A 25,986-nucleotide genomic window follows, 5' to 3' on the forward strand; every position below is an offset into this window, starting at 1 on the left:
TTTGGTCTTTGGAGAATCAAGGGGGTTGGCTCATAGATCATTGGTATATGCTGGATGTAAACCAAACCACGCGCTGAGTGCGCGCGTGACAGCTTCTCGTCACGAGAGCTCGAATAACAACATTCATGTTCCAAGAAAATGACCATCTGAAGACACCTAGAACGGATCCTGTTTGTACGCCGCCTCCGCTTCCGCGTACGCATCATACGAGTACAGAAACCGTTGGATATCAGGACACGTCCATCGCGAAGGGAACCCCGACCGCGGCTCCTCCCCGGGCCCCAACGACGCCGTCATGATCTCGTCGCGGCGCTCCTGCTCGGGGCCGTCGGGCATGTGGAAGTCATCGCGCTGCGCAAAAGATTCCATGACGATGCGCTGGCCTCGCGACATGCGAAGCCGCTGGTACATGGCCGCCGCGGCAGCGAGCTGGGCGCTCGAGTCCGAACTCGAAGTCCCCGTCTCCCCGGTTTGTGTCTCCATCGCGTGGCCGCCAACTTTGCCGAGCAGGTGACCCAGCACGGCGCCATCTTCAAGCGACGAGTTGGCGCCCTGTGCGAGGTACGGCAGCATCGGGTGACAACAATCCCCCGCCATGAAAAACCTCCCGTCCTTGCTCGCCCACTCGTCCAGCGGCTCGATCCAGCAGAGCTTCCACTTGTGAACGCTCTCCACCTGATCAAGCAGCTTACGAAGCAGTGGATCCCAGCTCGAGAACAGGCCGCGCATCTCCTCCACGTCGCCGAGGACCTTTGTCGAACCCTCGGGGAGGTTATCGGGCGAGAGGAGGCCGAGGTTGAGCATGCGGCCCTGCTTGACGGTGTACGAGACGCCGTGGCCCTGAGGCCCGATCCAGAAGTGTACGGTTTCGGATTGTATAAAGGCCTCGAGCTCGGCTTTGTGGGGGCCTTTGAGGGAGTCGATTGGGATTGCGATGCGGAAGGCGAGATCGCCTGTTAGGGAGGGTGGCGAGGGTCGGGCGAGGAATTGGGCGCGGGTGGCGGACCACATTCCGTCTGCGCAGACTACTACATCGCCGGAGACTGTGGAAGAGGACGACGACGAGGAGTGTGAAGAGGAAGATGAATCGGACCCCGACTCGAGAGTCACGGTCGCGCTGGCAAAAGCTACGGAGCGGACGCGCGAGGCGAGGCGGATGTCGACACCGAGGGCGGTGCAGCGGTCAACCAGGGCGCGCTGGAGTTCGACGCGGTGGAGGCCCCAGAAGGGATGGCCGTAGCGGGATTGGATCGTTTCCTGGAGGTGCGGTTCGTGGGCGAGGAGGCGGGTGCCGTCGTAGCGGTGGACGGAGAGGGTTGAGGGAACGGTCGCCAGGGGGGTGAGGGCTGGGAAGAGACCCCAGGCTTCGAGGAGACGGGTCGCGTTTGGTGTGAGTTGGAGGCCGGCCTATGTATCTTGTAAGTTCAACGAAGTTTTGAGCTGAGTAGTGCTGATGCGTGGAAGGGTTGGTGTGAGAGGAGGACGAGAGGACTTACACCGACTTCCTGGAGCTCCTTGACTGCCTCGAGGATCGTCACGCGGTGAGAGGGGTTCGCGAGTTTCGTTGAGAGAGCCGTTGCCAGACCTGCGAGACCGGCACCGATGATTATCACATGGATGCCATCGCTGGAGCTGTTCTGAGTGTGCCTCTCCATGCTGGATAGTGGGAGATTATGAGTTGGGCCGATGGATGATTGCTGCTTTACTGATCAAACCAGCCAAGTCGCATTAGTCTCTTATGTCCATCGCCAGTTGACCAGACCTTCAAATAAAGCTGGGCACAAGGAAGTGGTCATTCCCAAAATCGCGATGACATATCGCAGACATAATAAGCGCCGCCACCGCGTCTTGGGGGTTGGTGTTCACGGACGGTCTCATATGCGGAGTGTGGGGAAGACCGACGGGACGGCGCCGTCCCTCGAGTTCGTCCCATTTGAGAGCAGTCCGAACTGAGGTAATGTGATTAGCCTAGGGTATCTCTTTTTTTTGTCTATCCTTTCAATACCTCCCAAACAAGACTTGGGGCTAAATCCACATGCGGCTAATGTTTTCCCCCGTCCGATCTGTTGACACTGGATCGCTGGCGGGGTAAATTAGCGAACAGTGACGAATCCTATCCTCTCTTCCCGAGTCTTGTAAGTGCTGCTGCTGTCAGCCCTACGCTTCAGGAACAACAAGATCCTCTGGATCAACCGTCCACTCTTCCTCGTCACCCCAAGTCGGCGCGAGAACAAATCGGCCCATGATCTTGCCCATGCCAATACTGTCTCCACCGGGAACACCTTGCTTCGCCTTTTCGTCCGACTCCTCCACAATCACAGCCGTAGTCAAGAAGTTCATGCCCGCAGCTGGGCTGAGTTCGAGTGTTCTTCCGCCCCAATCCAGCTCGACCTTTCCAGATTTGCGGACCTTGAGCTTTCCCATCATTCCAGCTTGGGAGACCAACTGGTTGATGTCCGTCAGGTCAATATCGGCTTCCTCGACCTTGGGTTGAGCGTTCTCTTCCGCCTGTGTGAGGTCGACAGCCTCGCCCGGCCGGTCAAGCATGACAACATCGTCGGGCTCTGGCTTGACCTTAGGTGCAGTTGCAGGTTGCAGTGGTGGCAGTAAGGGCGGGAACTGGAAGAGGTACAGTCGTCCGTCCTTGCTCGCAACCTCAGTCTCGGGTGCCTTTGAATTCTCGTCCGTGACGGTGCCCAATTCGCCCAGCAGAAGCTCCATGTCGTGTGTGATCATCTCCACCTCGGGGTCGGCCATTGTCTTCTTCGTCTTCGGTTCAGGGGTGACCTTATCCTCCTCGACCTCGGGGGTTGCGGACTTGACGTGCGCGTTGAAGTCGACCGGCGCAATGTCCATGGCACCTGGTTCGCCGCCAGGTTCTGCCTTGACCTGAATCACACCCTTGGGTGCCGCATGCCAGACTTTGGTCTCGTCTTCCATCGGGGGAATAGCGCCGGACCATCCTTCTTCTTCTCCTTCAACGAAGAGGCTCTCTTCAGCCTTGCCCTGTTCTTCTGCCTCAAGTTCGGCCGAGGTTGCAATCGTCTTCTTCTCTTCTTTCTTGTCGATACGGGCGATACCCATGGGCCAGATATTACCAGGCTTTGCGCCAATGAGGGCCGCCGTCTCTTCATCGTCAGAGTCGGGCTCGCGGTCGACAGGATATCCGGCGAGTCTATCGGCGTTGATTCGTGCTTCGCGATGGCCCGAAGCCTCTCCAAAGGCGCCACCCTCTCTCTTTCGGCCGCCGCCGCCGCCACCGCCGCCGCCAAAGAACCCTCCGCCGCCGCCTCCTCCACCACCACCGCCGCCCCATCCTCCGCCGGATCTGCCGCCTCCTAGACAAGTGTTAGTTCAAGAAGACCGATTGAGTGAATCCCTTCATCAACCTACCCTCTGTTGTCATTTGCGAGAACGGGCCACTAGCAACCGCAGCTCGCGACATGAAACCACCCCTGCCCATGGCATCACCACGAGCTCGCCGACTGCGACCCCGAGAGCGGGCTTGTGCGCGAGCTTCTGCCTTTGCCCTCGTATTGTCCTTCTCTAGCTCTTGTCTTGCAATTGCATCTCGCGCCGCCTCATCTCTACGCACCACTCTGGGGCGAAATCTGCTGGCTGAAGTGCCCCGCGCCGCGGGAGGGTTGGGTGTTGCGATTCTGGAAGGCGCAGCTGTTGCCGAAGCTGAAGCTGGCCTGGAAGTCGAAGCCGGTCCCTCGGCGCTTGGTGTGGCGCTGCTGGCAGCTCCTCTTCCTCTGCCTCTCCCTCGGCCTCGACCCCTACCGGCGCCTCGAGCCGGGGGCGCTCCCTCTGGCATGGTGACTGACGGTACTGAGATGTGAACAACGAATTGAATATAATCTGCTTTGTCGTTCTTGTGATTGGGCACTGAGTGTTGCCGTATTTTCGGGTTGGGTATGCGACAATGGCAGAGTAAAGAAAGTTGCCTGGTGGTTTCTGGTGGGAGAGTCACAGATGCCGCCCAGAGAAAAAGATGTCCGATTACCTCAGCGTGGTGGGGGACAAAACGTCGACGGGACCTGCTGCCCCTTGTAGCACCGTCCTTGTCCCGCTGTATTGCACACCCGGGTGGTGGGGTTGATTTCACCCCGCATTCAAGCACAGATTCAATGCGACGCAACTTTGGTGCGCACCGCTCACTGGCCTTGAACAGAAGATATGCATTACCTAAATTTCTGTAAAGCATTTAAGCCAGATTTGACTCAAGCAATAATGAGTTTCAAATGACCAACCAAACCCAGAAGAGACGTCTTATTTATTTGTACTAATCCCGGCATTTCTACTCAATGATCGAGAAGAAGGCACACCTCATTTACCCAATTCCAAGACTTCATTTTACACACATCAGCGATGGCTCCCCATATACTCTGGCAACTGTGCCTTCTCGACTCAGCATGATCCCAATCCATAGCCGACCAGCCTCAACCGTACTTGCTCCAAACTTCACAATGACACATCCCCGGACCCTCGCTGCCGACCACAAGATTTCATCCTTCTTCTCCATCTCTATACGTTTCAGCCTCCATAGTTCATGCTCAGTCAAGTTGCTTTCTTCCTTCGCTTTCGCCTCAGCTGATCTGAAGTCCCTTGCGCCAATACGTGGTAAAGCACCAAACTCCTCGAGGAAGAAGTTGCCTAATGTCTGCATCTGGGGCCCTCTCAAGATCAAAGTTCCAAAGAGGCCGTTTCCATGCATAGAGTCTCGTAGCGATCTCCCTACTAGGACTTGGCTGTCTCTGTCCAAGATGACTGTGTCTCGCACCAGCAAACGGTTCTTTTGGCCGGGCGTTTCTTTTTCCAGCCAGATTTCATTCCGTCCTGTCCATTTGACAAAGCTCCAGTCCTCACCGCGCGCCGTTCTGCCTTGGGTCACCCAGTCTAGTAGACACAGGGACGCGTTGGGAGCCACTGTGAATATCTGAGTCTGCTCGTAAACGCTTCCATCAAATGGCTGGACTGGATCTGGCAACTGGCAGATGCCGGAACCGTCTTCTATATGAACACTCAGCGTTTGGCGTGTAACGATGTCGGGAGACGCAGACTTGAAAATCTTTGTATGACCCTGTGTGACAACACTGAGTTTTGATCCCGGCAGAGTGCGGATAGAGAGATTGACGCTGTCGCCCCCAACAAGTCCGCCACCGTAGGATAACAGAAACACTAGAACGCTTTTCTGGTCGGCTGCTGGTGTCGGAGAGATGAGTTTCAGAGGGTACTGGTATGACATTCCCTTGAGACCTGACAGGCCGTTGGGCAAGAGCTGGGCTACGATCTCGCCCTCGCCGGCTACCGAATATGACTTGGGAAACGGAGACTCCATCGTTGTTTCGCTGGCATGGGTTGCAATTGAGTTGAGTTGAGATGTATCAGGGGTAAATTTGACAAGCCATGCTCAATCGTCAACGTTGCTCTTCGTCTGCTGCGAGAATTAGATTTGAATCTTATGAAACGATCAACTTCTGAGGTCACGTACCGAAACTTTGGTTAAAATGTGAGTCGATTATGAACAGACTGCGATATCCTGTTTTTGGTACAAATTGACATTGCCAAAAATCAACTCGAGTATGCCATGTTTGCACGACGGGAGGGTCTGATTGATGTCTAAGGTAAGGTAGATACCCAGTGTGGCCGCGAGTTATTTAACATGCACTGTGCTGCCGCCGGCGCCCCGTGAGCTCACGCTTCTAACCCGTCCTTTAAATGCTCGAGCAGCCATCAGGATGCAACACTCTTTGAACTACAATTCATCTGAGTGACGCTTCTGATAACCAACATTAGTGTTTTTATCGACTTGCAGTCCCTATAAAGACTACTTGATTCGAGAACCTAGAAGGGTGAATGTATACTTAGAGTACCTATGAGGTACTCTGATGTCAAACCTGATCTCTCACGCCACGGAACGTGGACCTAGAACGGTCTAGCATTGATGCCTCGAAAACTGTTGCTTGCATTCTTCCACTCTTAATCGAGTGACATCCAACCAACTTACCCGTATATCACAATGTCTTTGCATCATGTAAAGCTTATAAAGGGAATCTAGATGAGCCAGCAGTGACCTTGTTATGTTGCATCAAGGTGTATGCATTCTCTGATGGGTGAGCGCGCCAGAGGTACTCAGTATATCTAGGTAGGTACCTAGATTACCCTAAGAAAGTAGGAGGTATCCGGCCATATTACCTCATACCTGAGGTGACTTCCAGTTTAGGTGTGTGTGGTCTCGTCGTTCCTTCCGTGTCAGGCGGCCATTGCTCATTCGCCAATCAGCTGCACCATCCAACGCACAGCACCAAGGCAGGGACCAGCGCTTCGATCCACCACACCCCAACCCGTCCGTGTCCGTCTGCCACTCGCGAATTTGGAGAGCCCGTCACCTAAACATCTTCGACGTAAACGCACTTACTCAACGCGACAATTTTCCTCATATGCGCCACCCCTCCGGATCTTCGCTCATCGGCGCGAAATAATTGTCGCCATTGCTGCGATTACCTGTAGCCATTCAGACGATACCCAATATTGCCTTTACGCGACATCATGGAGAGCGCGACAGCTTCCCCCGAACCCGAGTCGTCGCGTCGTCGATCTGGACGCGTCGTGCGAGCCCCCGAAAAGTTTAGCCCGGAGCCAGTCACCGCACCCAAGCGCAAAAGACACGATGATGACGATGAAGGAAACGACGACGATGACATTCTGTCCGATGCTACCATGAGCGATGCTGCCGATAGTGACGAAGAACGGCCCCGCGCCAGACCCAAGAAGCGATCAGGCGCATCGCAAGGGAGTCGCGTAAAGAAGCCCGCAATCAAGAAACCAAAGACCAATGGTGTAGCACCGTCTGGTCATTCCGCAAGCCTTCCATCACGGCCCAAGAAATCCGTCAGGATTGCCACCGCCGACAGGCAAGCCGAGGGCCTGTATGGTAAGTCGCTACCCCGGAATCCATTCGCCGAATCTATCATCTGACACGTCTATAGCCGACGTTTTCGGTTCGGGACTGCCCTCGGACGAGGTTGCGGATAAGTGGCAGACCAGATATCAAGCCAATGATGCCCTTGCTGTCGTGGAGCTTGTCAACCTTGTACTCCAGTGTTCCGGCTGCGATCTCGAGGTCACTGAAGACGATATTCGCGACCCTGATAATTGTCAGGCTCGACTAACCGAGCTTCAAGATCTGTTCCAAGAGGCATGTGCCCGTACAAATACACAAGAAAATCGTGTTCCGCGGATCAACGAGCTAACTAAGCACAGGAGCAAGTAACTGAGTACCCCCTCATTTCCAGGGCGAAGAACACCAAGGCTTTCCGTGACCTCCTCACTGGATTTTTCCGGGGCGTTGTTCGCAGTGTCCACGAAACAGATGTCCTGTACAACGACGCCACCTTGATGGAGAACCTCGTCCGTTGGATAGCATCCATGTCGACGTCTTCACTTCGCCCGTTCCGTCATACTGCGACAACTGTCATCCTCTCCCTGGTCTACGGCCTTATCGATGTCGCAAACACACTCGACTCCCGAATCACTGCGATCGAGCAACAAGTTGCGCAAGCCAAGAGGGGCAAGAATAAGGCGAAGCTGGCAGAAATGCAACGTACCCTCGACGAGGCCAACGATAACAGAGAGTTGTGTGGTAATCACATCAAAGACTTTTTCGACACCACCTTCATTCACAGATACCGAGATATCGACCCGCGTATCAGGACGGAGTGTGTCGAGTCCTTGGGATCTTGGATCATTGGTCTTTCCACTGTTTTCATGCAGCCCGAGTACCTCCGTTATCTCGGCTGGATGCTGTCAGACACCGTCGCTTCTACCCGACAAGAAGTACTCAGGCAATTGGCGCGCATCTTTAGACGTGACGTGCAACAGCTGGGCCACTTCATTGATCGGTTCCGGCCTCGTCTCATCGAGATCTCCACCAAGGACGCTGAGGTCTCTGTCCGTGTTGCTGCCATCTCTGTCATAAACGTACTACGGGATACCGGAATGCTCGAACCAGACGAAGTTGACTCAATCGGCAAACTCATCTTTGATAGCGACATAAGAATTAGAAAAGCGGTTGTCAACTTTTTCATCTCTTGCGTCGAAGATTCTATCGAAGGCAAGATGGAAGAGCTCGGTGGGCAGGATGCGCTTGAGGAGACGTTTGGCGAAATCGACGAGGACGATTATGACTCGCCTCGCAGCACATGGGTCAACATCAAATGCCTAGCAGAGAACCTCGCGGCATTTGATGCCCAAGTCGAGGGCGAGCAGCAGGACAATGGCACAGGTCTTGCTACCGCCGCAGATGTCACCCAGGCGAACGTTCCAGACACGCGCATTTCTCTTGCCTCCCAGGTCCTTTTCGAAAAGGTGCCGTATGTGAAGCAATGGGAACTGCTGGCAGGCTACCTACTTTACGACCACACAGTCAGTTCCAAGTCGAAATCCAAGTCACATGGCGCTTCAACCGAGACTGCTTTTAAGAAGGCTGTTGGGCCGCAGGGCACCGAGGAAGCTATCTTGCTCGAGGTTCTGGCATCCGCAGTAAAGATGTCGATGCTGCAATCCCTCGAGATTGAGAAGAACAAAAAGAAGAGTGGACGTCCAGAGGTAACCGAGGCGCAAGAGGAGACCGCTTTGGAATTAGCAACAGTCATTCCTCAGCTTCTCAACAAATTTGGCGCTGACCCTGCCACCGCCACCATCGTTCTCAGGATGGAGCACTTCCTCGACCTCGAGGTTTTCCAAACTTTACGGCAAGACTCGACCAAGTATGAAAAACTACTGGATGAGATCAGCACTCAGTTCAACAGACACGATGATAAGAGAGTTGTTGCCGAGGCCGCCGCAGCTCTCCTTCACTCTCGTCAGTATGATGAGCTTGAGGAGCTGACCGACGGGAAACTTGCGGTCCTGTGGGAGAACGTCATCAACACCCTACGCAGCTTCGACAAGACCTGCGAGCTGTCTATGCGAGGCAATCTAGCAGAGGACCATCTGAAGGCGCTTTCCACAGTGCTGATGAAGATCAGCGAGCTTGCTCGCATATCCGACTGCATGGAAGTCTTGGAAACGGAAGGACGCGCGGCCGACTCAATGTCATCCACGATCGAGCTTCTGGTGAACATTGTTGGCCGAGGCACGTTCGATCAACAGACCGAAGACATCGACGACTTGGAGGATGAGGTCGTCTCCTTTGCCATCAAGGGGATCCAGTTCTACTTCATGTGGAAGGTGCGGAGCTTTCAGAAGCTCATTCAAAGCGAGACCGAAATACCCGACTCTGTGGTTGATCAGGTTTCTGTCTTGCGTAAGAGGTACGACGTTGGACTGATCAAAACTCTGTCGTCCCGAGCCATCATCGACGATATCCGCATGTTTGCTACTGGTGCTCTCTGCGACATCCACGTGCTCTTCGGCTCGTTGAGGAATTGGACTGAAGAATCTCGCGGAAACGCAAACTACAAAAAACTTGCTAGATTGGCACATGAGCTTGAGCCCAAGCTTCTGCCAGAGCTCATTTCAATCTACGACGGCGTTGAGAAGACATTTGCCAAGCGGACGAAGAAGATTCTCAACGAGCCAGCCGAAGACGAAGAACCAATGGATGATGATGATTCTGACGAAGAGGAGGATGAAGATGAAGGCCTGACGCAAGAAGAGAAGCTGGCTCAAGAGCTCAAATCCGAAAAGGCCCTATGTGAATTGGCAGCCAAGTACGTCCTCGCCATCGCCCAGAAGGTCCTTGATCAATCAGGTCCACACGCGGGCAAACTCCACAAGCGACTTCTACGAAACCAGAGCAGGCTCGGTAAGAACTTCAGTGAGGTGGTTGCGTACCTTGACCCCAAAAAGGTCCGGGATCACCTGTATGGCAAGAAGTTGCAGAAGTCCAAGGCGGCATCGACAAGGTCCGCTGCTGCAAAGCCCGCCATCAGCGAGGAGATTATCGTCGACGATGATGACGATGAGGAAGAGGAAGAAGCGGTAGAGGAGCCTGAGCCGGAAGAGGGCTCAAAAGAGGATCTACGACGGCGGGAACTGCTCGAGGAGGAGGAGGAAGAGGAACCTGACGTGGAGGAGCCTCCTGCTACTAATGACGACGACGATGTACTGGGCGACTAAATCAACTTTTTCTGACTGCGGGAGGATTAAACCACGGCTTACATCTTTGACGTTCTTTTGCTGTTTATACAAGGATACTGGCTGCGAGCGCCCCCTCTACCCTCCGCTTTTTCTCCCGTGCGCTTGTCTGTGTCTGGCTTGGTCTTCAATTACGGGATGGCTAGAGGCGAGGAAGGCTTGGTGGTGTCTTTGTGACTCGCTCTTGCAAGTAGGGTAATGCTGGGTGTGGTGGGACGGCGAACGGGAGCGCCTGTCTAGGATGGGATGGCTCATTTGACTCGAGGCGTTAGAACGGGGATAAAAGACAACTGATTAGCTCTTGTAGTAGCTAATACGACACGATTTCATTAGGGATAAATCATTCTGTTACAAGTCCTTACGCCTGTGACGGCCGCTGCTCTGCAACCTGGTCATCAATCTTCGTAATCCCATGCCTCAAACTCCTGTAAAATCCTGTGCCTGGCCAACTAGCTTTTAACCGCATATTTTGGTTCCGAAGAGTCCATACATTCGCTGCCATTTCTTCCCTGACCCTGCATCTGCCTTCTCGGTGTCTGACTCCTTGACTTGGATGCCATACTGGCGTATACAGCAGGTGAAGGGTCGGTTCGAGATGACCTCATTTTCCATCTTGGGAGCCGCGCCCGCGCCCGCGTCCTCGTCCTCGGAATCAGGGGGTCGGTCGTTGGTCTTCTTCTTCTTTCCCACGTTGGCCTTTTGCTTCTTGCCTTGCTCGGCCACTTTCTTGGTCTTCTTCTCTTCGAGGTCTCCCCAGAGAATGAACATTTTCTCACGCAGCTGGGTCAAAACGTCCGGGTTAGTGTGGAAGTCGCACGCGTCGAGGTTCGTCAGGAGCTGGGCGTCCATGTTATCCACCACAACCCAGAATCTGTTCGTCTTCTTCCCTTGCGTCTTTGGATCCTTAGCTACGGTGGCATCCTGGAGACATAGAGCAAAGCGCCACTCCCAAGTATGCTTGCTCGTGCCCACATACTTATCAATGGTCACATGCCCTTCTTCGTCGTCATCGTCATCATCCTCCGAGTCTGTACCAGAAAAGTCGGACAGAGCGTCGTATTCGCTTTGCTTGCGGATACAAGCGAAATCCTGTATCCTGGGAGGGTGAAAGTCGACTACGCGAACATTGGTCCGGTACTGTGCGTTGTGGAAGGGAAGTTTGACGGTCAGGGGCGCGTTTTGGAAGATAAACTCCTGTGTGGCTGGTTCGAGGATGGCAGCCACGTCCACGGCCGGCTCATCGTGGTTCTCGCAAACCACTTGACTGTTGAGGTCTGGCGGTGTTTCAATTTCTTTGTCTTCGCCCACCCCTTTCTCGGCTTCCATCTCCTTCTCTGCAGCTTTACTTCGTCTCAATGCTCGCTGTTGCTTGGTATTCAGACGTTTCTCCTCTGGCTGGTCTGCTGACTGCCTTTTGTTACTCGCTCCCTTTGTGGGCTTCGTTTCTTCGGACTCAGCCTTGAGCTGTTTCTCGTAGTCCCGCTTCCTTCTGAGGGCATTTTTGACGTAGGGATCCATAGACTCTCCTTCTGTCGGCGCATCTAACTTATCGACACAGATCTTGTTTTTGAATGCGTTCCCATCTTCTCGAAGGAATCCCTCCAGGTTCTTCCCGTTGGATCCATATTTGATCTGGACATTGGACAAACGAACCCAATCGTCCTTTTTGGTTCTCTCTCGGATGACAGTGGCATGTGGATTCCAGCAAGTGATTTGCATGGTTTGCTTGCCAAAAGGCCCTTCCCACTGGAGAGACGAGTCGGGTTTCCGAGTCTTGCCATGGGTGTAGCCGTATGGGTCGCCATCTCGACCACCACCAGTGTCCAGGCGTTTGTTGGTGTAGTGAAAGAAGCCAGAATTCTCTGTGTAATCCGAAACGTACAATGTCACCTTGTCCCCGGAGTCGTATGGATCTCTGACGACCCGGACGATGAGATCATGGAACTTGCCGTCTCGAACATCTTTCAACTCGCACAGCTTTTGCTTTATATTGAGCGATTGATTGGCTTGAATTTCAAACACTTCAGGTTCTGGGACATCGGTCTTGTCGATGTTGTGGAACAGCCAAGAGACATACTCCCCCTCTACCGGTGCTGGGATTCGTTTTTTGTCCGTGGCGGATGGCTTTGAGGGGGCTGGCGTTTGCTGAAGTGGAGAGGGTATTGTTGTTGCTGGATAGATGTGGAGGGTTGTGGTGAAATTAGCTAACAGAGATAAGGGATCACTCTGATACCTATTAACCTAGACCAATCGTCAGTAAATTGAATAGTCTTCAGAAGCCAAGTCAGTCACTTACCCTTACTTGATGAGCAACGATAACATCGCTGCTTTTGACATTGGGCATGCCATCCAGAAGGCGGAAGATTGCGAGGTTCACGTCCCGTCCCAGAGATTCATTCGATAGAGACAAGTCAACAAGACGTATTTGACATATGTAGTCTAAAGAGCCATTAGCTTGATCTGGAAATATAGGGACTCGATCACATCACCTTTTTTCTTAGTAGGTGTCGGACGACGAAAATCCTTGACAAGACCAATAACATTCACCAAACTTAGAGGTTGGACCTTCTCGTCAAGGACGTCGCTCAGGGACGTAAAGCCCTTGGGGAGATCCATGACCTTTTTGTCTTCGGTCTCTGCCATTGTCTGTGCCAGTGGAGGAAGGGATGAAGGTTAGAAAAGGCAGGTGAGATGGAAGACACCGTCGTTTGCCGTTTGATGGCACGCAGAGGCGACTGAAGATTTCCAGAAGTCCGACTCTGCGTTTGGCATGTTGTAGATGCACTTGAATTTGCTGGTCGTTTGACGCGTCTTACACCCAAGGAGCTGTATCTCAAAGGCGCGTCGCGCCCCACCAAAAGGAAAGTCACTTTACGCGGGTACTCACTTGTGTTTGCTTCCATTTGGTTGGGGTTGCCCGCCTACCTTGGGTACCTGGCGTGCCTGATAGGCACCCGTGCGTAGGTATCGAGCCTGACCGCCGGAGGGGCAGGCGCACTTGCTGGTCTCAATTGCTTACTGTGAAGGCAGGTACCTCAGACCTGGGCTCTCAGCTGGGAGACAGACACCTGGCTGCCGCTGTCAGAAGTTGGCCCAAGTACTCTGCTAGCAATCAATGACATAATCCCCTGGGAAACCAGGCTAGAAAACGCCGTCAAAAGCCAAAGTGGGGTGATAATCTCATACCACGATACTCGGTTCTCTATTGAATTAAGCCCTTTGCTACAGACTCAGATATTGAATGGATGCGGAACCAACTTTGTACCAGTGATAGCGGGCCAACAGGGACCTTACCTAGGTAGCATGGTAGGTATCCGTACCGACCCAAAATTCCCCAGTGGAAGTGAGGTTGCCTATTGTCCCGGACACACTGGGACACTGGTAAAGTAGGTAGCCACCCGACTGCTGCTGAAATTGAGATGGCCCCTCCAACAAGAGCCACTGCCAAAAAAAATAAAAAATCAGTAAGTTCGCTTGCGGCCACCGGCACCTTCCAGAGAAGAAAAGTAGTGTATACCTAGATCCAAACCATATGGCAGCGCAAGACATAAGTCACCAGTACGCACGCATCCCCATTGGGCTATGGCAGGGCCCTGCACTTTCCATTTCTTCGACCCGCTCTCTCGCTTCACCCTCCCTGACTCCCAGTTTCCTTCATCTTCCCCCCCATCATCACAACTTTTCTCCCAGCGACCTGACAACCATATCAGGATTTTTCTCCCAACACGCGCAACTCCTACCCTCCTTTCTACTTTTGCGCGATACCATCTAGAAGATCCATCTCGACAGAGACCCTTCTTCACTTGACGCCTTTCTCAGACAGACCGCCGACCAAACATTGCCTTTTCCCCCTCCTCCTGACGGTCGGCAAGAAAACACTATCCAACAATCACATCAACCCACGCAACCGCAAAGATGGCTGATCGATACATCCCCGAACATCGCCGTACCAACTTCAAGGCGAAGAGCACCTTCAAGCCTGAGGAGCTTCGTCGTCGCAGAGAGGAGCAGCAGGTCGAGATTCGCAAGGCGAAGAGAGAGGAGAACTTGGCCAAGCGTCGTGGTATTGGCTCTGGCGAAAACAGACCCGGCGCTTCCCTCGGAGCCGCTCCTGATAGCGATGATGACACCGCTCCTACTGAATCCCAGGTGAGTTTTGCCATGTTATTGCGACTTTCCGCTCTTCGATTCTTCTTTGTTTGAACCCCGCCAATACTGTTGCACCCTTCGTCTTATTTCCTCCCCCTCCTGTTGCCAGGGCGCCTTGCCGCTGCCCCACTTCCCTTTTTGCGCGAGTCGGTGCCTCTTTGAGTCTCTGCAGCCTCAAGCTTGCGCGAAGAGCTCGAGTCGAACTCTGCCTCATTACAAGCTGCCTCATTACAAGCTATAGCTCCTCTACTCATTCAAAGCAACTATGCTAACCATTCCTAGCTCAATGAGGATCTCCCCCAGATGGTCCAGGGCGTCTTCTCAGACCAGATCGACCTCCAGATCCAAGCGACTACCAAGTTCCGAAAGCTGTTGTCCAAGGAGCGCAACCCTCCTATCGAAGAGGTCATCAAGACCGGCGTCGTCAGCCGCTTCGTAGAGTTCCTCCGATCGCCTCATACTCTCGTTCAATTCGAGGCCGCCTGGGCTTTGACCAACATCGCTTCCGGTTCCGCCACGCAGACTCAGGTTGTCATCGAGGCTGGTGCAGTCCCCATCTTCGTCGAGCTCTTGGCTAGCCCTGAGCCCGATGTGCGTGAGCAGGCTGTTTGGGCCCTGGGCAACATCGCCGGTGACAGCCCTCACTGCCGCGATTACGTCCTCAGCTGCGGTGCCTTGAAGCCTCTCTTGGCCCTTCTCGGAGACAGCCGCAAGCTTAGTATGCTCCGCAACGCTACCTGGACGCTCAGCAACTTCTGCAGAGGCAAGACCCCTCAGCCCGACTGGAACACTGTAAGTGATATTTTTATTTTTTTTGTGTCTTCGCGCCTGTCAGACCATCGCTGACCATGCCCACAGATTGCCCCCGCTCTCCCTGTGCTTTCTAAGCTTGTCTACTCCCTTGACGACGAGGTTCTGATCGACGCCTGCTGGGCCATCTCATACCTGTCCGACGGATCCAACGACAAGATTCAGGCCGTCATCGAGGCTGGTATTCCCCGCCGCCTTGTCGAGCTTCTCATGCATGCCTCCACCTCCGTCCAGACACCCGCTCTCCGCTCGGTTGGTAACATCGTTACTGGCGACGATGTTCAGACCCAGGTGATCATCAACTGTGGTTCTCTGCCCTGCCTCCTCTCGCTTCTCAGCTCCAACAAGGATGGCATCCGCAAGGAGGCTTGCTGGACAATCAGCAACATCACCGCTGGAAACTCCGCCCAGATCCAGTCGGTTATTGACGCCAACATCATCCCCCCTCTCATCCACCTCCTGTCGAACGGCGACCTGAAGACTCGCAAGGAGGCCTGTTGGGCTATCAGCAACGCGACCTCAGGAGGCCTGCAAAAGCCGGAGCAAATCCGCTACCTGGTCGCTCAGGGTTGCATCAAGCCTTTGTGCGATCTCTTGGCTTGCCCCGACAACAAGATCATCCAGGTTGCTCTCGACGGCTTGGAAAATATCCTCAAGGTCGGCGACCTGGACAAGCAGGCCGCAGGCGAGGGACCCGACTCTGTCAACCGCTACGCTTTGTTTATCGAGGAGTGCGGTGGCATGGAGAAGATCCACGATTGCCAGACCAACGCCAACGAGGAGATTTACATGAAGGCGTACAACATCATCGAGAAGTACTTCTCTGATGAGGAGGAGAACGCGGACGAGGGCATGGCCCAGGGCACCGGTCCCAACGGTACATTTGGATTCGGCACCAACGCCGCTCCCCAGCAAGGTGGCTTCAGCTTCGCCAATGGCGGCGATTCGATGGACATGTAAAGTACCAAATTGCCAGCGACCTTCGAAAATTCCGTTTGCTGGTTCAGCAACTTGCCAACATTGGATCAACACCCAATCAACCCCATATTCCCCAATCCACAGCACCTATCGTCACCCATGCCCTTTTTGTCAGCGACGCATTACGCATCTTGCTAGGCTGACAGTTTTACTACACCCCCCACACATACACACAACACGTGCAATCGGCGTTCTCTAATATGGCTTGATGGAAACGATTGAAAGACATTCCCGGTGAGGAGAGGACAGGTCCTTTGGTAGCTTCAAAGCTCCAGCCTAGGAGAGGAAGAGAAAAGGCGGTGGACACGGGCCAAAGAACGAATGACGAGGTTCAGTTGGCACGGGTGACAGATCTGCCGCCTCGCCGCTTCAGAGCTGTAGGCCGGGATCTGGCTCGTCATGAAAGCCAAACCTGGCCACTCAGGCGGACTTGCGCACCGTGGGAGATACTGGCCATATGGCACAAAATCTCGCCGCGGAGACCGCACCTGTAAGGAGACGAGCTGATTGATGCTAGTGCATCTCAACTCGGGAGACAGGCCTGAAAGCCACACGAATTGCTCCCAGAACCAAGTGGTAACTGGCTCACAGCGTTCATAGTCAACTTTCCGCACTAGCGGTCAGTAACGGAAATCAACGTCAAATTCATGAACAGCGAACGCGTGTCATGCCAACTCACCCGGTGAGCGTAGTGTGATTGTCGATAGATCCTCAGATGCGTGACAGATAGTTGCCATTCCAGCGACAAAAGGGCAAAACTAGCTCCTACAATGGGATCTCGGGCTGTGTGATCCGTGTTTAATCATCATGTTCAGTAAGATGCAGGGAATGCATTAGTGGCATCTAGGGTATCCGTGCCTGGCGACCTACGAAACTTACCTCAGCATGCTTAGGTACCTAAGTACCTTATAGCTACCTTGCTGGATACTTACCTTAGGCATGGGCCCCCAAGGTGCGGATACACTCCGCAGTGGATAAGATAATGGAAGTTACTTTAGCGAACGGCAGCGCGACCAAACATCGAGAAACTACCACCCAGCTTGTCCAAGCCAGTCGCACATGCGCCCCAACTTTCCCAGAACACATCATCACTGAAACCACCGATCCTTACCCAGCTGTGCATCGCCTCAAGCAAGTGCAGAAGTATGCTCGTACAAACCACCTGGGCGAGATCAAAGAGCCCGGCTTAATCCGCCTAGCATCTTACTCGACTATAGCGACGACCTCAAATCTGCCCGCAACTCTACTGCCAACATGGACGGTCGCGTAGTACGAGCCGTCCAGCGCGCCGCACTTGAGCAATGGTCCGAATTCATAGCAAAGAGTCTGGCCCACCGCATAGATCCCGAGAAGTTCGAATCCTATGTTCCATTTCTCCAAGCAAAGCACCCGTTGCCGCCAGTTGCCGTCGCCGACCTCTTCTTGCGACCGCAACCTCACAATCACGAGAGCCTCGACCCCCGAGTCCCACGCTACCTCCAGGTCCTCTCGAGCCTGAACTATATCGATACGCCTTCGATCCTTAAAGCTTTGTACAAGTACTCGACCTCTCGTGGACACTCCCGAGAAGCTGCACAGTTGCCTAATGCCGAAAACCAAACATCAAATTCCCCGCGATGGGAGAGCTCGTATGCGGCCGAGGAGGTCATGTTCTATAGACTTACCAAGTCTGTAGCGCAAGGGACCGCAATACAAAACACAGGGACGGGTCTTGAGATTGCCAACGTCATGGCCAAGTGGATTGCGCTCTTCACAGACGCCGCCACAGCCTTCACGGTCGATGTCATGGGGCAGCTTCACAACAGTCAGGTGAGGGAAGAGATGGAATCGGCGCGTGCCGCATTTGTAGCTTTGCTTCTCGGAGTGTGCGAAAACCAGGTTGTTCTCAAGGCTTTGAGTAAACCCGAAGCCCAAGGTAGGTGCATAGGTACTGCTACAATGACTCCGCGTTTGGCTAATCTTGGACAAGAAATCAGAAAGGCATTGTCCGAAAGCCTCGCCAACTTTGTACCAACCATCATGCAAAGTGCTGGCCCTATCGCGACCCGTCTCGATATGTTCCGGACAAGTACGTTAGCAGGCTTTGAGCCAGTCGACGAGCAGAAGAACAAGTCGAATGCCGAGATCGAGGACTTGTTCGACTCTACGGTAGCACTGGAGAACTTCGTAGTGTCTGAACTACCGATAGTCAATTCGAGAGCTGGTCTTTACATATACTTGAATGCTGCAGTAAGTTGCCTGAAACCGCACATTGGTAGAGATGCTGACAAGGGGCGCAATAGCTAGTTGGCAGGCCATTGATCGACGATCTAGCCATCTTCAACTACTTGAATAATAGATACCAGGTAAGTTTTCTCTGTTGTGTGTGTTTGTGCAGACATCATGCGCACACCATCTGACGTCTACAGGGCGATGTACAATCAACAACTGTTGACCTCATCCTGGTCTCTTTCGACATACTTGCCAATGCTGCCTCCCGCAATGAAGGGAATCAAGCGGCACATCTCTTGCGCTCATTCCTCATGAACAAACTGCCGATTCTGATTGAAAGCCTGAGCAAGCATATGTACGGCCCGGTGAATGCAGAGTACTGCATCACAGAAGCTCTCAGCCGCGTCGACACGACCACCTTTCCCACTCTGTCATCAATGTTCGATGAAACTAGAAGTAACAACCCGTTCACAGACTCAGTTCGAGAAGACTTTTGCTGGGCTTGCTGTCTCCATGGTCTATTGCGGGAAAGCAGCATTGAGACTCTACTTGGAGAAACACCCTATTCGTCACTTCCAGCAGGCGGGAGATACGTCAAAGAAAACCTCGTCGCAGAATGCCTTGCAGATCCGGAGAGAATGCAGGCTCTGATTGGCGAGCTGGACAGTAAAGAAGGAAACGCCGGCGCCGTGTGCCAAGCCTTAACAGAAGTAAGTCTTCCGTGCCTATCAACGCAGTTTAATGCTGACCTTTAGCAGGTGATGGGGCAGCTTTGTAGGAATAAGGAGACAATGTCCCTGAAACTATTGTGTAGCCAATTGGCGCAGAAGCCATTGTCTCTTGATGTCATGCTGATGTTCGAGAAACCTGCAACGATTCTTCACCCTTTGTGCGACCTTCTGGACAACTGGAAGTACGACGAGGACCAGGGAGAGTACCAACCCGTGTACGAGGAATTTGGCTCAATTCTGCTTCTCGTCATGGCTTTCGCATTTCGTTACGGCCTCGCGGCATCAGACATGGGCATCATATCCTCTGACTCTTTCGTGGCAAGACTACTCGGCCACGGCCACCAAAGTCGGTCCTTGGAAGAGCTATCAGACCAAGAAAAGGGCCATTTGGATGGGTGGATCCACGGCCTCTTTGACTCGGAAGCGGGCGGACTGGGCGATGAGCTGATGTCGTCCTGCCCGCCTCAAGACTTCTACTTACTCGTATCGACTCTGTTCCATAATATCGTTCTGGCGTTCAGTACAGGACACTTAACTGAAGAGAGTCTCAGAGGAGGCATTGAATGTAGGAACTTCGGGAGTCTCCAGCTAAGAACTGCGCTAATACATTTACAGATCTTGTCGATACGTTCCTTCTCCCATCCCTCGTCGTAGCCATCACTTCTCTTGCCAACTCCTTGTGGGTTGAGCGTTCTGACTGCCAAAAGGCGATTGTCAGGGTACTCAACTCTGTTTTGGCGCCAACGTCTATATCCAATGAGGCGCAAGCCATGCTCTCTTCTGTGATGAACATAGTTGCTAAGCCATTGGAGCATTCCCTCAGGGCATATCAACGATCAGACCCAAAAAGCCAAGAGGTTGAGCCACTTTTGAAAGCAATCAAAGATAGTATCCCACTCTCCAGGAGAACGGGGGCGGCCGAACACCAAGAGCTGGATGCTTGGTCAATGGGAGGGTTCTCTAATTCTATCCGGCAGACGCTGCAGCAATTGGTGCAGTGGAGCATTCACCCAACAATGGACAGGATGCCTCCCGCGTACACCCATCGACAGATGCTGGTAGCGATGAAACTTCTTGGTGCAAAGCGTCTGCTGCAGCTCCTCTACGAAGACATCAGACAGCAAACAGAAACAGGCAGTGGGAGCATCATTTACGATGTGGCGACAGCATTAGTCTGCGCGCCAGATGTGGTGAACACGCCGTCGAACCCGATCAACTTTATCGACAATTCAGGCAATGTACCGGCCCCCGTTCAGAGGAAGCTTACTCTACGAGAGGTGCTGAAGTCAGACGCCGAGGAATGTAAAAAGCTGCAAAAGGTCGACATGAACCTAGCCGAGATTGTTGTAAGGCTGTACCGCAAGGTAGAGACTCAGATGGCCGTGTCCCAGGCCGAGGTCATCCAAGCAGACACGATGCTGCAGACTGATCTTGGTCTGGGCCTAGACGCTGGCGCAGGTTCACTCGATGATGCCATGGCTGCCGCGGCTGCCAATGTTGCGCAAGGCGACGGAATGTCTGTGGACAATGTCAGTCTCGATCTAGGCTTAGGTGTCGGCGGTGATCTGGGCCTCGGGGGCTCATCGACCAACGGTGGAGGGTCACTCGATCTCGGTGCCGACGATCTATTCAGTGGCCTCGGCGCTGGCGACGATTTCCAATGGGACAATATGGACCTATCTTAGCACGGGAGTATGTTCTCTTGAAACAGTAGACGGGCAGCAGGAATTCATTGGTATACTTGGAATTAGAAACGATCAACGACGAGGTCTTGACCTCACAGGATAGTACGTCATATTGTATCATATACCATCAAAAAGCATTTCGCAATTTCATCCACCTCTTGGCTCACTCACTTGGCCTCTGGCCAGCTACCGACAATGAACTGTGAGTTGCACATGTTTGTAAGTTCCCAATCCTCAGCTCTCATTTCAGCCTTCATTGCTTCATCGCCCCGGCCTCCACACAAGCCTCCGATGAACATGGTGGCCATGAAATGATCATCCGTGGCATGCGCCTCGCGGTACATGGGATGCTTCATCAAGCTCGTCACCTTGCGCCTCAAAAGCGGCCCGCCGCACGGCTTCTTGCCGCGGATGGCCTTGCCGTAGACGGCCTGGTCGATGGGGACGTCCTCCTCGTACGCAGGGCAAAAGGTATCAATGACCTCTTGGCGGAAGTCCAGCGCCCATGGCTCCGGGGGGTTAGGCTGCGCAAAGTTGTCGCGGAACTTGAGCATGGGCGCCCAGTTGTTCCGGTAGAGGTTATGGACGGAGCCGCCGGAGCCGATGAAGAGCGTCTTGTGCTTGGCGGCTCTCAGGGGCCTGAGGGCGGCGCCGACGGCGACGTGGAAGTGCGGGTCGTAGAAGTCGTTCATGGAGATGAGGGTTGTTGGCGGGCAGCCGGCGGGGAACATGCGGATGAGGACGAGGTAGGTGTCGTGGATCCAGTCAAAGGTCGGGTCTGTCTTGGAGGGGATGCCGGCGGCGGTGAGGTGTTGTTGGATCGTGGGGATGTAGTCGAGGTCTGGGTTGAGTTTGTAGGGGTGGTATTTCTGGGGGTTCACGTAGGCGACTGGTGACTTTGCGGGCGTGGGGTGGGCTGAGATGAGGATCTCGCTGGGGGCGTTTGTGGCCCAGTGGGCTCCCTGGCGGTAATTGTGAGTTGTATTGCTCTCGTGTGATAGGTGGGTGATGTTTGGATAAGATGGAATGGGAGAGAAGGTTGCTTACCATCATGACGATGTGCTCGATGCCCTGAGCGAGAGCTTCGTCGCCGCACTTCTTCCAGTACGAGGCCGAGTTGCTCTCCTCGCCGAGCATCATCGTTGACCCGTGTGCGAAGAGGAACACAGGGTTCATAGGCCCCTCATCTTTGCTTCCTACCGCCATGATGTGACTGAGCTATGTACGTTTCAACTTGTCTGTCGAGCTGATCGAAGTAAGGCAAGTGAATGATGGGATATCTACGTAGCAGAATATGTTCACGGGAAATAACAACAGGCCAAAGTTGATCCAGTCCTTGGAAGCTGACGAGACTTAAGATACTGAGATGGTTATCTTTCAATAGTGTAAAGTATTCGGCTGGTGGAGGATAGGTCACAAGTTTACCGTCTGACTAGGAAGTCAAGTCAAACGGCCCCATTTGCGGAAACTGGTCTGAGGACGGCGACAAAACGTTCCATTCTTGAGCACCATGGGTGGCCTGCCCGAGCTTCGAGTAGGTAGTGCAGGCGCTGGAGTGTTAGAGATACAGCGGGACCAAGACCTGGGGTAAAGCTGGGGCCGATGGGGCCGGCGGCGGGCACTTGCCAGTTAACCCACTTCCCGAGCCGAACCCGAGCCGGGGGAAATTGCCGAATATTGGTTGTCAGGCAAGAGGTTTGAACGGAGTACGAGACTTTGACACGGCAAAACTTCGGTCAGTGTTCCAGTTCTTGAATCACTCAATGGCACTACCCTTTTCTAAGGTACCGTTTGTAGTGAATCATCAAGTTACGTGAGTTCTGGAACAGCTATTAGCCTCATGTACCTTAGCCAGAGGCATGACATGTCGGCTACTATCAGGGTACGAAGGCAACAATTAGGGAGAAGACTGAATATAACAAAGAAGAAGGCATGTGGATTTGAGGTATATGATACACATTGAACGTTACTACTTTCCTCCGGCGTATGACTATGATTTACTTCCTGAACTTCAACGCATAATCAAACACCCGCCGTCCGCCAATCCATGTGCCGTATGCGAGACTCGGAAGCACAACGCTCATGATCAGACCGGCACCCAGCAGGAGACCTTGCTCGAAGAAACCCAGTCTACTATTTCCCGGCTGGTTTGTCGGGCGCAGCGGTGCGACGGCCAAGGCATGCAGATTCTGGGCGGAGATGGCACCAGTGCTGGTGAGGAGCTGCTCGAGTTTCGCGAGCGCGCCGGTGGGCTTCTCAACGAACTGCGGCCGTGCTACGGAGAACATTTCCCTGCTATAGCGGAAGTCGAAGGCTGCTTCGTGAGAGAGCGGTGCTGCCGGGCCGAGGAGGAGGTTTGAGGGGATCTGGTTGATGACGGAGACGTGGGCAGGGAGGAATTGGGAGAGGTACTTTGCTGAATCTGGGCTGGCAAAGAGGTAGGCGGCTAAGAGAGGGTTCCTAGTCAAGTTAGCAGAAAGCCTTTATGTGATTGATGAATTTTGACTCACTCGAACTCGTGGGTATAGATAGAGTCTACAAGACCAGAAGAGGTCGTGATAGGCAGAAAACGCCCATTGATCTTGATCTTCAAGAGGGAAGCATTCCTGACTGAATAAGCCTCTTCGTCAACTTCAAGGGAGTGCGATCTCAACTTACTTGTCTTGTATGTCAACCAGCTTAAAGTCCTTGGACCCAAAGCTTGAAGCGAGTCTCTTATCCTCAGCCTCTTGCACTGCCCTCCTCGTCTCGTCGCTGGCACTGTCACTCGCACGCTTCACTGTAGTCTCACGCGCAAAGGCGAGTGAGGCGTACTTTGAGCATGCCTCAAAGAACTCCTTCTTGACAAACTCATTGACGAGGACCAAGTCTGGCGCGTAGGGCGACTGGCCGCCGAAGCTGAAGCGCGCCGCCGTAATGGCCTTGGCAGCAGCCTCTATGTCAGCTGTTCGATCGACGATAGCGACGGCGCGGGCGCCATTTGCGGAAACGAGATGATTTGCGCGGCCAGCTTTCGGGGGCGCTGTGTTGGTTTGGTCTACTAGGATTGCTTGTGACAGCAATGTTTCGTCTGTGATCTTCTTGGTGATGCAGAAGGCATTCTGATTGAGGGCGCGCGTGAGGACGCCGCGGAGGACGGAATCCAGCTGCGACAAAGTGTCTTCGAGCTGTAGGCCTTCTTGTCAGCTTCTAACACAGATGACTCGATGTTGCGAGTGATCAGGGCGTACCTCAAGAACAACGACAGAGCCAGCGGCCAAGGCTGCAGCAAGTGGACTCAGAATGGAGAAGAGCCTGGTGTAAGTGGTCGGCCGAATGATCACCAGCCCAGCACCGGTTCTTCTGCTCGTGTTGTCCTTGCCGTGGGCAACTAGATATTCAGCTTCGAGTTCTTTCGAGAAGTTGAGAGACTCGTAAAAGTGCCGAACGGTTTCCAGCGCGAGGAAGTGCTCGGCCTCGATCTCTGTCTTTGATGCGCCGGTGTCCTTCTCCTGGGCGGCAGTCAGGGCCGCGGACTCTTTGCGTAGTTCGTTGTGTAGGCTGATGAGGTTATCCTGGCGGAAGCGAATGACTTCGGCGCGCCCGTCGACGAGCGTTACGAGCAGCTTCTCTACGGCAGGATTCATTGTGGCGATGTTCTGGAGGAGGTCAAGAAAAACAAACACTCGTAGACAGGAGGATGGAGCGGCTCAATTACAGCGAAGAGTTGAATGTGTAGTGATGGAATGTTGATACGATATGAAGCGCGACCGTGCTATCTGCATGACCTCAGCTCGCTATGCGGAAGCCCATATTGGACTCGTGGGCAGATCCGATGAACTCGGTAGCTCAAACATGTGTCCGCGGACCGTAACCTTCGTTTGAGCTAGGCCCCGGCTTGTTGGAGGGGCGGAATGTGGAGGACAGGGGTGCTGGGCGTTTCTCAACTTTCGTTGCTTGCGGTTTGACTGGGATCTGATAGGCGGCAGCCCCCAAACCGACGCTTGCCACAGGTCTCATGGGTCTCTCCGCACTTCCGACGCAGGCGTATTCATAGGTTCAAGGTTGATCGGGTGGCGCGGGTCGGTCCGTGGGGAAGGTCGGGTCGACGGTCGGCATATTGAAGCGGTGCCCTGCCTCCTTGTGTCGGATTTCTGAGATGGGCATCTCCAATTCTCAAAGACCATCTCTGCCATTTCTTGTTGAAGTTGTCTAGGCTTCGATAGGTTTTGCTGCTTCATCCTCTCATCACTCACATACGCGAAAATAGTAAGCAAATCACAATGTCGGCAACTGTCACAGAAAACCCCGTCACGACGACGATCCAACGAGACTACCTCCACGATTATCAGATTCGTCTCACTGGAGGGGTCGAAGAAGCCTTCGCGAGAGGCAATGCGGACGCGCCATCGCCAGCAGCAGTGAACCCGCCCGGCTGGTACGACCAGCATCGTCAGGTCCCTCCGTACAGACCGGCGAACGCGAATATGGATATAGCAGACAGGCCGTGGGGTTCAAATGGCATCGAGTCGGCTTTTGTATATGTCATGTTCAATGGGTGTTGGCTTCAAGGGGTGAGTGAAATGCCCATCCATGAGTCGCAGCGCAAGTCGTAAGGGTGAAGGTGAGCACGCTAACATGAGTCCATCAGGTAACCAACTGGCTCTGGAGATCTACGGGTGAAAGAGTGAATAAGGATTATTTCAGGTGCAAGGTCGGTGGTGAGATCTGATCTTTTGGATGAGATCCTCAGTGAGCAGTGTGATCATGGATACATAATGATGGTGGCGGATAGCATTTGCTCTGTATTCGTACAATATTTTCAATAACAGCTAGTCATCATCTTCTTCTTCTCCAAGATGCCATAAATTGAAATAAAAACAAAAATTGCTCTCTGGTTGACTCCCTCGCATGCTAGCCTGTGGCAGGTGATTTGGCATATGCAACGAGCACCATCTCTCTACCTTACCTACCTACAGGCTACCATAAGGGATCACAATACAAATACCTAGTCCGTACCGAGGCAAGGTAGAAACAACACCGTGCTACCTAACTCCGCCCGTTGGGGTCAGCCCCTCCCCCACCGTTCCGCCCGTGCGCAACAAACGCTATACACGACGGAGGCGGCGGCGGTGATGAGGAGTAAGGCGACGGGAGAGCGTAACACCCGAAGTATCTGGATTGACGTGTGGAGGAAGGTCCAATCTTTGAAACATCTTGCATCATCCGCTCCATTCATGCCATCGTCGGTGAAAGAGTTCAACTGCCCACCCCCGCCCACCCCGTCGAAATAAAACCCA

The 25,986-nt window shown here is 53.5% G+C and overlaps 11 protein-coding genes across 11 annotated transcripts; 4 read left to right on the plus strand and 7 right to left on the minus strand.

The window, feature by feature from the left end:
- Positions 1–149: 149 nt before the first annotated feature.
- Positions 150–1,906, minus strand: BDP81DRAFT_8844 (FAD dependent oxidoreductase). The gene is made up of 2 exons (XM_060596445.1): positions 1,497–1,906; positions 150–1,407 (listed from the first exon to the last, which is right to left on the minus strand). Exons 1-2 carry the CDS (start codon positions 1,653–1,655, stop codon positions 157–159), a joined length of 1,410 nt encoding a protein of 469 aa, XP_060451768.1. The 5' UTR covers positions 1,656–1,906; the 3' UTR covers positions 150–156.
- A 251-nt stretch (positions 1,907–2,157) lies between these two features.
- BDP81DRAFT_444414 (RNA polymerase III RPC4-domain-containing protein) lies at positions 2,158–3,463 on the minus strand (the record flags this gene model as incomplete). Its single annotated transcript, XM_060591838.1, has 2 exons — positions 2,158–3,338; positions 3,394–3,463. The coding sequence occupies 2 exons, from the start codon at positions 3,461–3,463 to the stop codon at positions 2,158–2,160; spliced, it is 1,251 nt and encodes a 416-aa protein (XP_060451769.1).
- Positions 3,464–4,351: 888 nt separating this feature from the next.
- BDP81DRAFT_363410 (UreD urease accessory protein) lies at positions 4,352–5,584 on the minus strand (the record flags this gene model as incomplete). The annotated part of the gene is made up of 3 exons (XM_060586466.1): positions 5,495–5,584; positions 4,633–5,437; positions 4,352–4,581 (listed from the first exon to the last, which is right to left on the minus strand). The coding sequence occupies exons 2-3, from the start codon at positions 5,339–5,341 to the stop codon at positions 4,352–4,354; spliced, it is 939 nt and encodes a 312-aa protein (XP_060451770.1). The 5' UTR covers positions 5,342–5,437; positions 5,495–5,584.
- Positions 5,585–6,552: 968 nt separating this feature from the next.
- BDP81DRAFT_305701 (STAG domain-containing protein) lies at positions 6,553–10,125 on the plus strand (the record flags this gene model as incomplete). The annotated part of the gene is made up of 3 exons (XM_060583194.1): positions 6,553–6,937; positions 6,993–7,205; positions 7,262–10,125. 3 exons carry the CDS (start codon positions 6,553–6,555, stop codon positions 10,123–10,125), a joined length of 3,462 nt encoding a protein of 1,153 aa, XP_060451771.1.
- A 48-nt stretch (positions 10,126–10,173) lies between these two features.
- BDP81DRAFT_8888 (uncharacterized protein) lies at positions 10,174–10,499 on the minus strand. Its single transcript, XM_060596454.1, has one exon. The coding sequence runs from the start codon at positions 10,396–10,398 to the stop codon at positions 10,222–10,224; it is 177 nt and encodes a 58-aa protein (XP_060451772.1). The 5' UTR covers positions 10,399–10,499; the 3' UTR covers positions 10,174–10,221.
- On the minus strand, positions 10,499–12,897 carry BDP81DRAFT_8892 (uncharacterized protein). The gene is made up of 3 exons (XM_060596457.1): positions 12,633–12,897; positions 12,440–12,582; positions 10,499–12,384 (listed from the first exon to the last, which is right to left on the minus strand). Exons 1-3 carry the CDS (start codon positions 12,784–12,786, stop codon positions 10,600–10,602), a joined length of 2,082 nt encoding a protein of 693 aa, XP_060451773.1. The 5' UTR covers positions 12,787–12,897; the 3' UTR covers positions 10,499–10,599.
- A 1,161-nt stretch (positions 12,898–14,058) lies between these two features.
- Positions 14,059–16,062, plus strand: BDP81DRAFT_306086 (armadillo-type protein; the record flags this gene model as incomplete). Its single annotated transcript, XM_060583237.1, has 3 exons — positions 14,059–14,292; positions 14,575–15,084; positions 15,151–16,062. The coding sequence occupies 3 exons, from the start codon at positions 14,059–14,061 to the stop codon at positions 16,060–16,062; spliced, it is 1,656 nt and encodes a 551-aa protein (XP_060451774.1).
- Positions 16,063–17,091: 1,029 nt separating this feature from the next.
- Positions 17,092–20,863, plus strand: BDP81DRAFT_8914 (mediator complex subunit Med5). The gene is made up of 6 exons (XM_060596461.1): positions 17,092–17,995; positions 18,050–18,309; positions 18,363–18,425; positions 18,489–19,001; positions 19,050–19,587; positions 19,638–20,863. The coding sequence occupies exons 1-6, from the start codon at positions 17,335–17,337 to the stop codon at positions 20,705–20,707; spliced, it is 3,105 nt and encodes a 1,034-aa protein (XP_060451775.1). The 5' UTR covers positions 17,092–17,334; the 3' UTR covers positions 20,708–20,863.
- On the minus strand, positions 20,791–22,158 carry BDP81DRAFT_8917 (Extradiol ring-cleavage dioxygenase, class III enzyme, subunit B). The gene is made up of 2 exons (XM_060596462.1): positions 21,755–22,158; positions 20,791–21,669 (listed from the first exon to the last, which is right to left on the minus strand). The coding sequence occupies exons 1-2, from the start codon at positions 21,911–21,913 to the stop codon at positions 20,875–20,877; spliced, it is 954 nt and encodes a 317-aa protein (XP_060451776.1). The 5' UTR covers positions 21,914–22,158; the 3' UTR covers positions 20,791–20,874.
- A 546-nt stretch (positions 22,159–22,704) lies between these two features.
- On the minus strand, positions 22,705–24,333 carry BDP81DRAFT_388630 (Aldehyde/histidinol dehydrogenase; the record flags this gene model as incomplete). The annotated part of the gene is made up of 4 exons (XM_060587156.1): positions 22,705–23,167; positions 23,218–23,313; positions 23,366–23,874; positions 23,938–24,333. The coding sequence occupies 4 exons, from the start codon at positions 24,331–24,333 to the stop codon at positions 22,705–22,707; spliced, it is 1,464 nt and encodes a 487-aa protein (XP_060451777.1).
- A 535-nt stretch (positions 24,334–24,868) lies between these two features.
- Positions 24,869–25,589, plus strand: BDP81DRAFT_8929 (uncharacterized protein). The gene is made up of 2 exons (XM_060596463.1): positions 24,869–25,260; positions 25,338–25,589. Exons 1-2 carry the CDS (start codon positions 24,970–24,972, stop codon positions 25,416–25,418), a joined length of 372 nt encoding a protein of 123 aa, XP_060451778.1. The 5' UTR covers positions 24,869–24,969; the 3' UTR covers positions 25,419–25,589.
- Positions 25,590–25,986: the final 397 nt, after the last annotated feature.

Source organism: Colletotrichum phormii, assembly GCF_030913505.1.
Source record: "Colletotrichum phormii strain CBS 102054 chromosome Unknown BDP81scaffold_1, whole genome shotgun sequence".
NCBI lineage: Eukaryota > Fungi > Ascomycota > Sordariomycetes > Glomerellales > Glomerellaceae > Colletotrichum > Colletotrichum phormii.

Excerpts from the sequence above, each read along its gene's own strand:
- BDP81DRAFT_8888 (XM_060596454.1), bottom strand. The coding sequence starts at position 10,398 with ATGAGCCATCCCATCCTAGACAGGCGCTCCCGTTCGCCGTCCCACCAC.
- BDP81DRAFT_8929 (XM_060596463.1), top strand. The coding sequence starts at position 24,970 with ATGTCGGCAACTGTCACAGAAAACCCCGTCACGACGACGATCCAACGA. Across the intron at positions 25,261-25,337 it reads ATGGGTGTTGGCTTCAAGGG|GTAACCAACTGGCTCTGGAG; the intron begins GTGAGTGAAATG and ends TGAGTCCATCAG.
- BDP81DRAFT_8917 (XM_060596462.1), bottom strand. The coding sequence starts at position 21,913 with ATGGCGGTAGGAAGCAAAGATGAGGGGCCTATGAACCCTGTGTTCCTC. Across the intron at positions 21,670-21,754 it reads TCGAGCACATCGTCATGATG|GGAGCCCACTGGGCCACAAA; the intron begins GTAAGCAACCTT and ends AATTACCGCCAG.
- BDP81DRAFT_8892 (XM_060596457.1), bottom strand. The coding sequence starts at position 12,786 with ATGGCAGAGACCGAAGACAAAAAGGTCATGGATCTCCCCAAGGGCTTT. Across the intron at positions 12,583-12,632 it reads GACACCTACTAAGAAAAAAG|ACTACATATGTCAAATACGT; the intron begins GTGATGTGATCG and ends ATGGCTCTTTAG. Across the intron at positions 12,385-12,439 it reads TCGTTGCTCATCAAGTAAGG|GTTAATAGGTATCAGAGTGA; the intron begins GTAAGTGACTGA and ends CGATTGGTCTAG.
- BDP81DRAFT_8844 (XM_060596445.1), bottom strand. The coding sequence starts at position 1,655 with ATGGAGAGGCACACTCAGAACAGCTCCAGCGATGGCATCCATGTGATA. Across the intron at positions 1,408-1,496 it reads AGGAGCTCCAGGAAGTCGGT|GCCGGCCTCCAACTCACACC; the intron begins GTAAGTCCTCTC and ends CAAGATACATAG.
- BDP81DRAFT_8914 (XM_060596461.1), top strand. The coding sequence starts at position 17,335 with ATGGACGGTCGCGTAGTACGAGCCGTCCAGCGCGCCGCACTTGAGCAA. Across the intron at positions 18,426-18,488 it reads ACTTGAATAATAGATACCAG|GGCGATGTACAATCAACAAC; the intron begins GTAAGTTTTCTC and ends TGACGTCTACAG. Across the intron at positions 19,002-19,049 it reads TGTGCCAAGCCTTAACAGAA|GTGATGGGGCAGCTTTGTAG; the intron begins GTAAGTCTTCCG and ends GACCTTTAGCAG.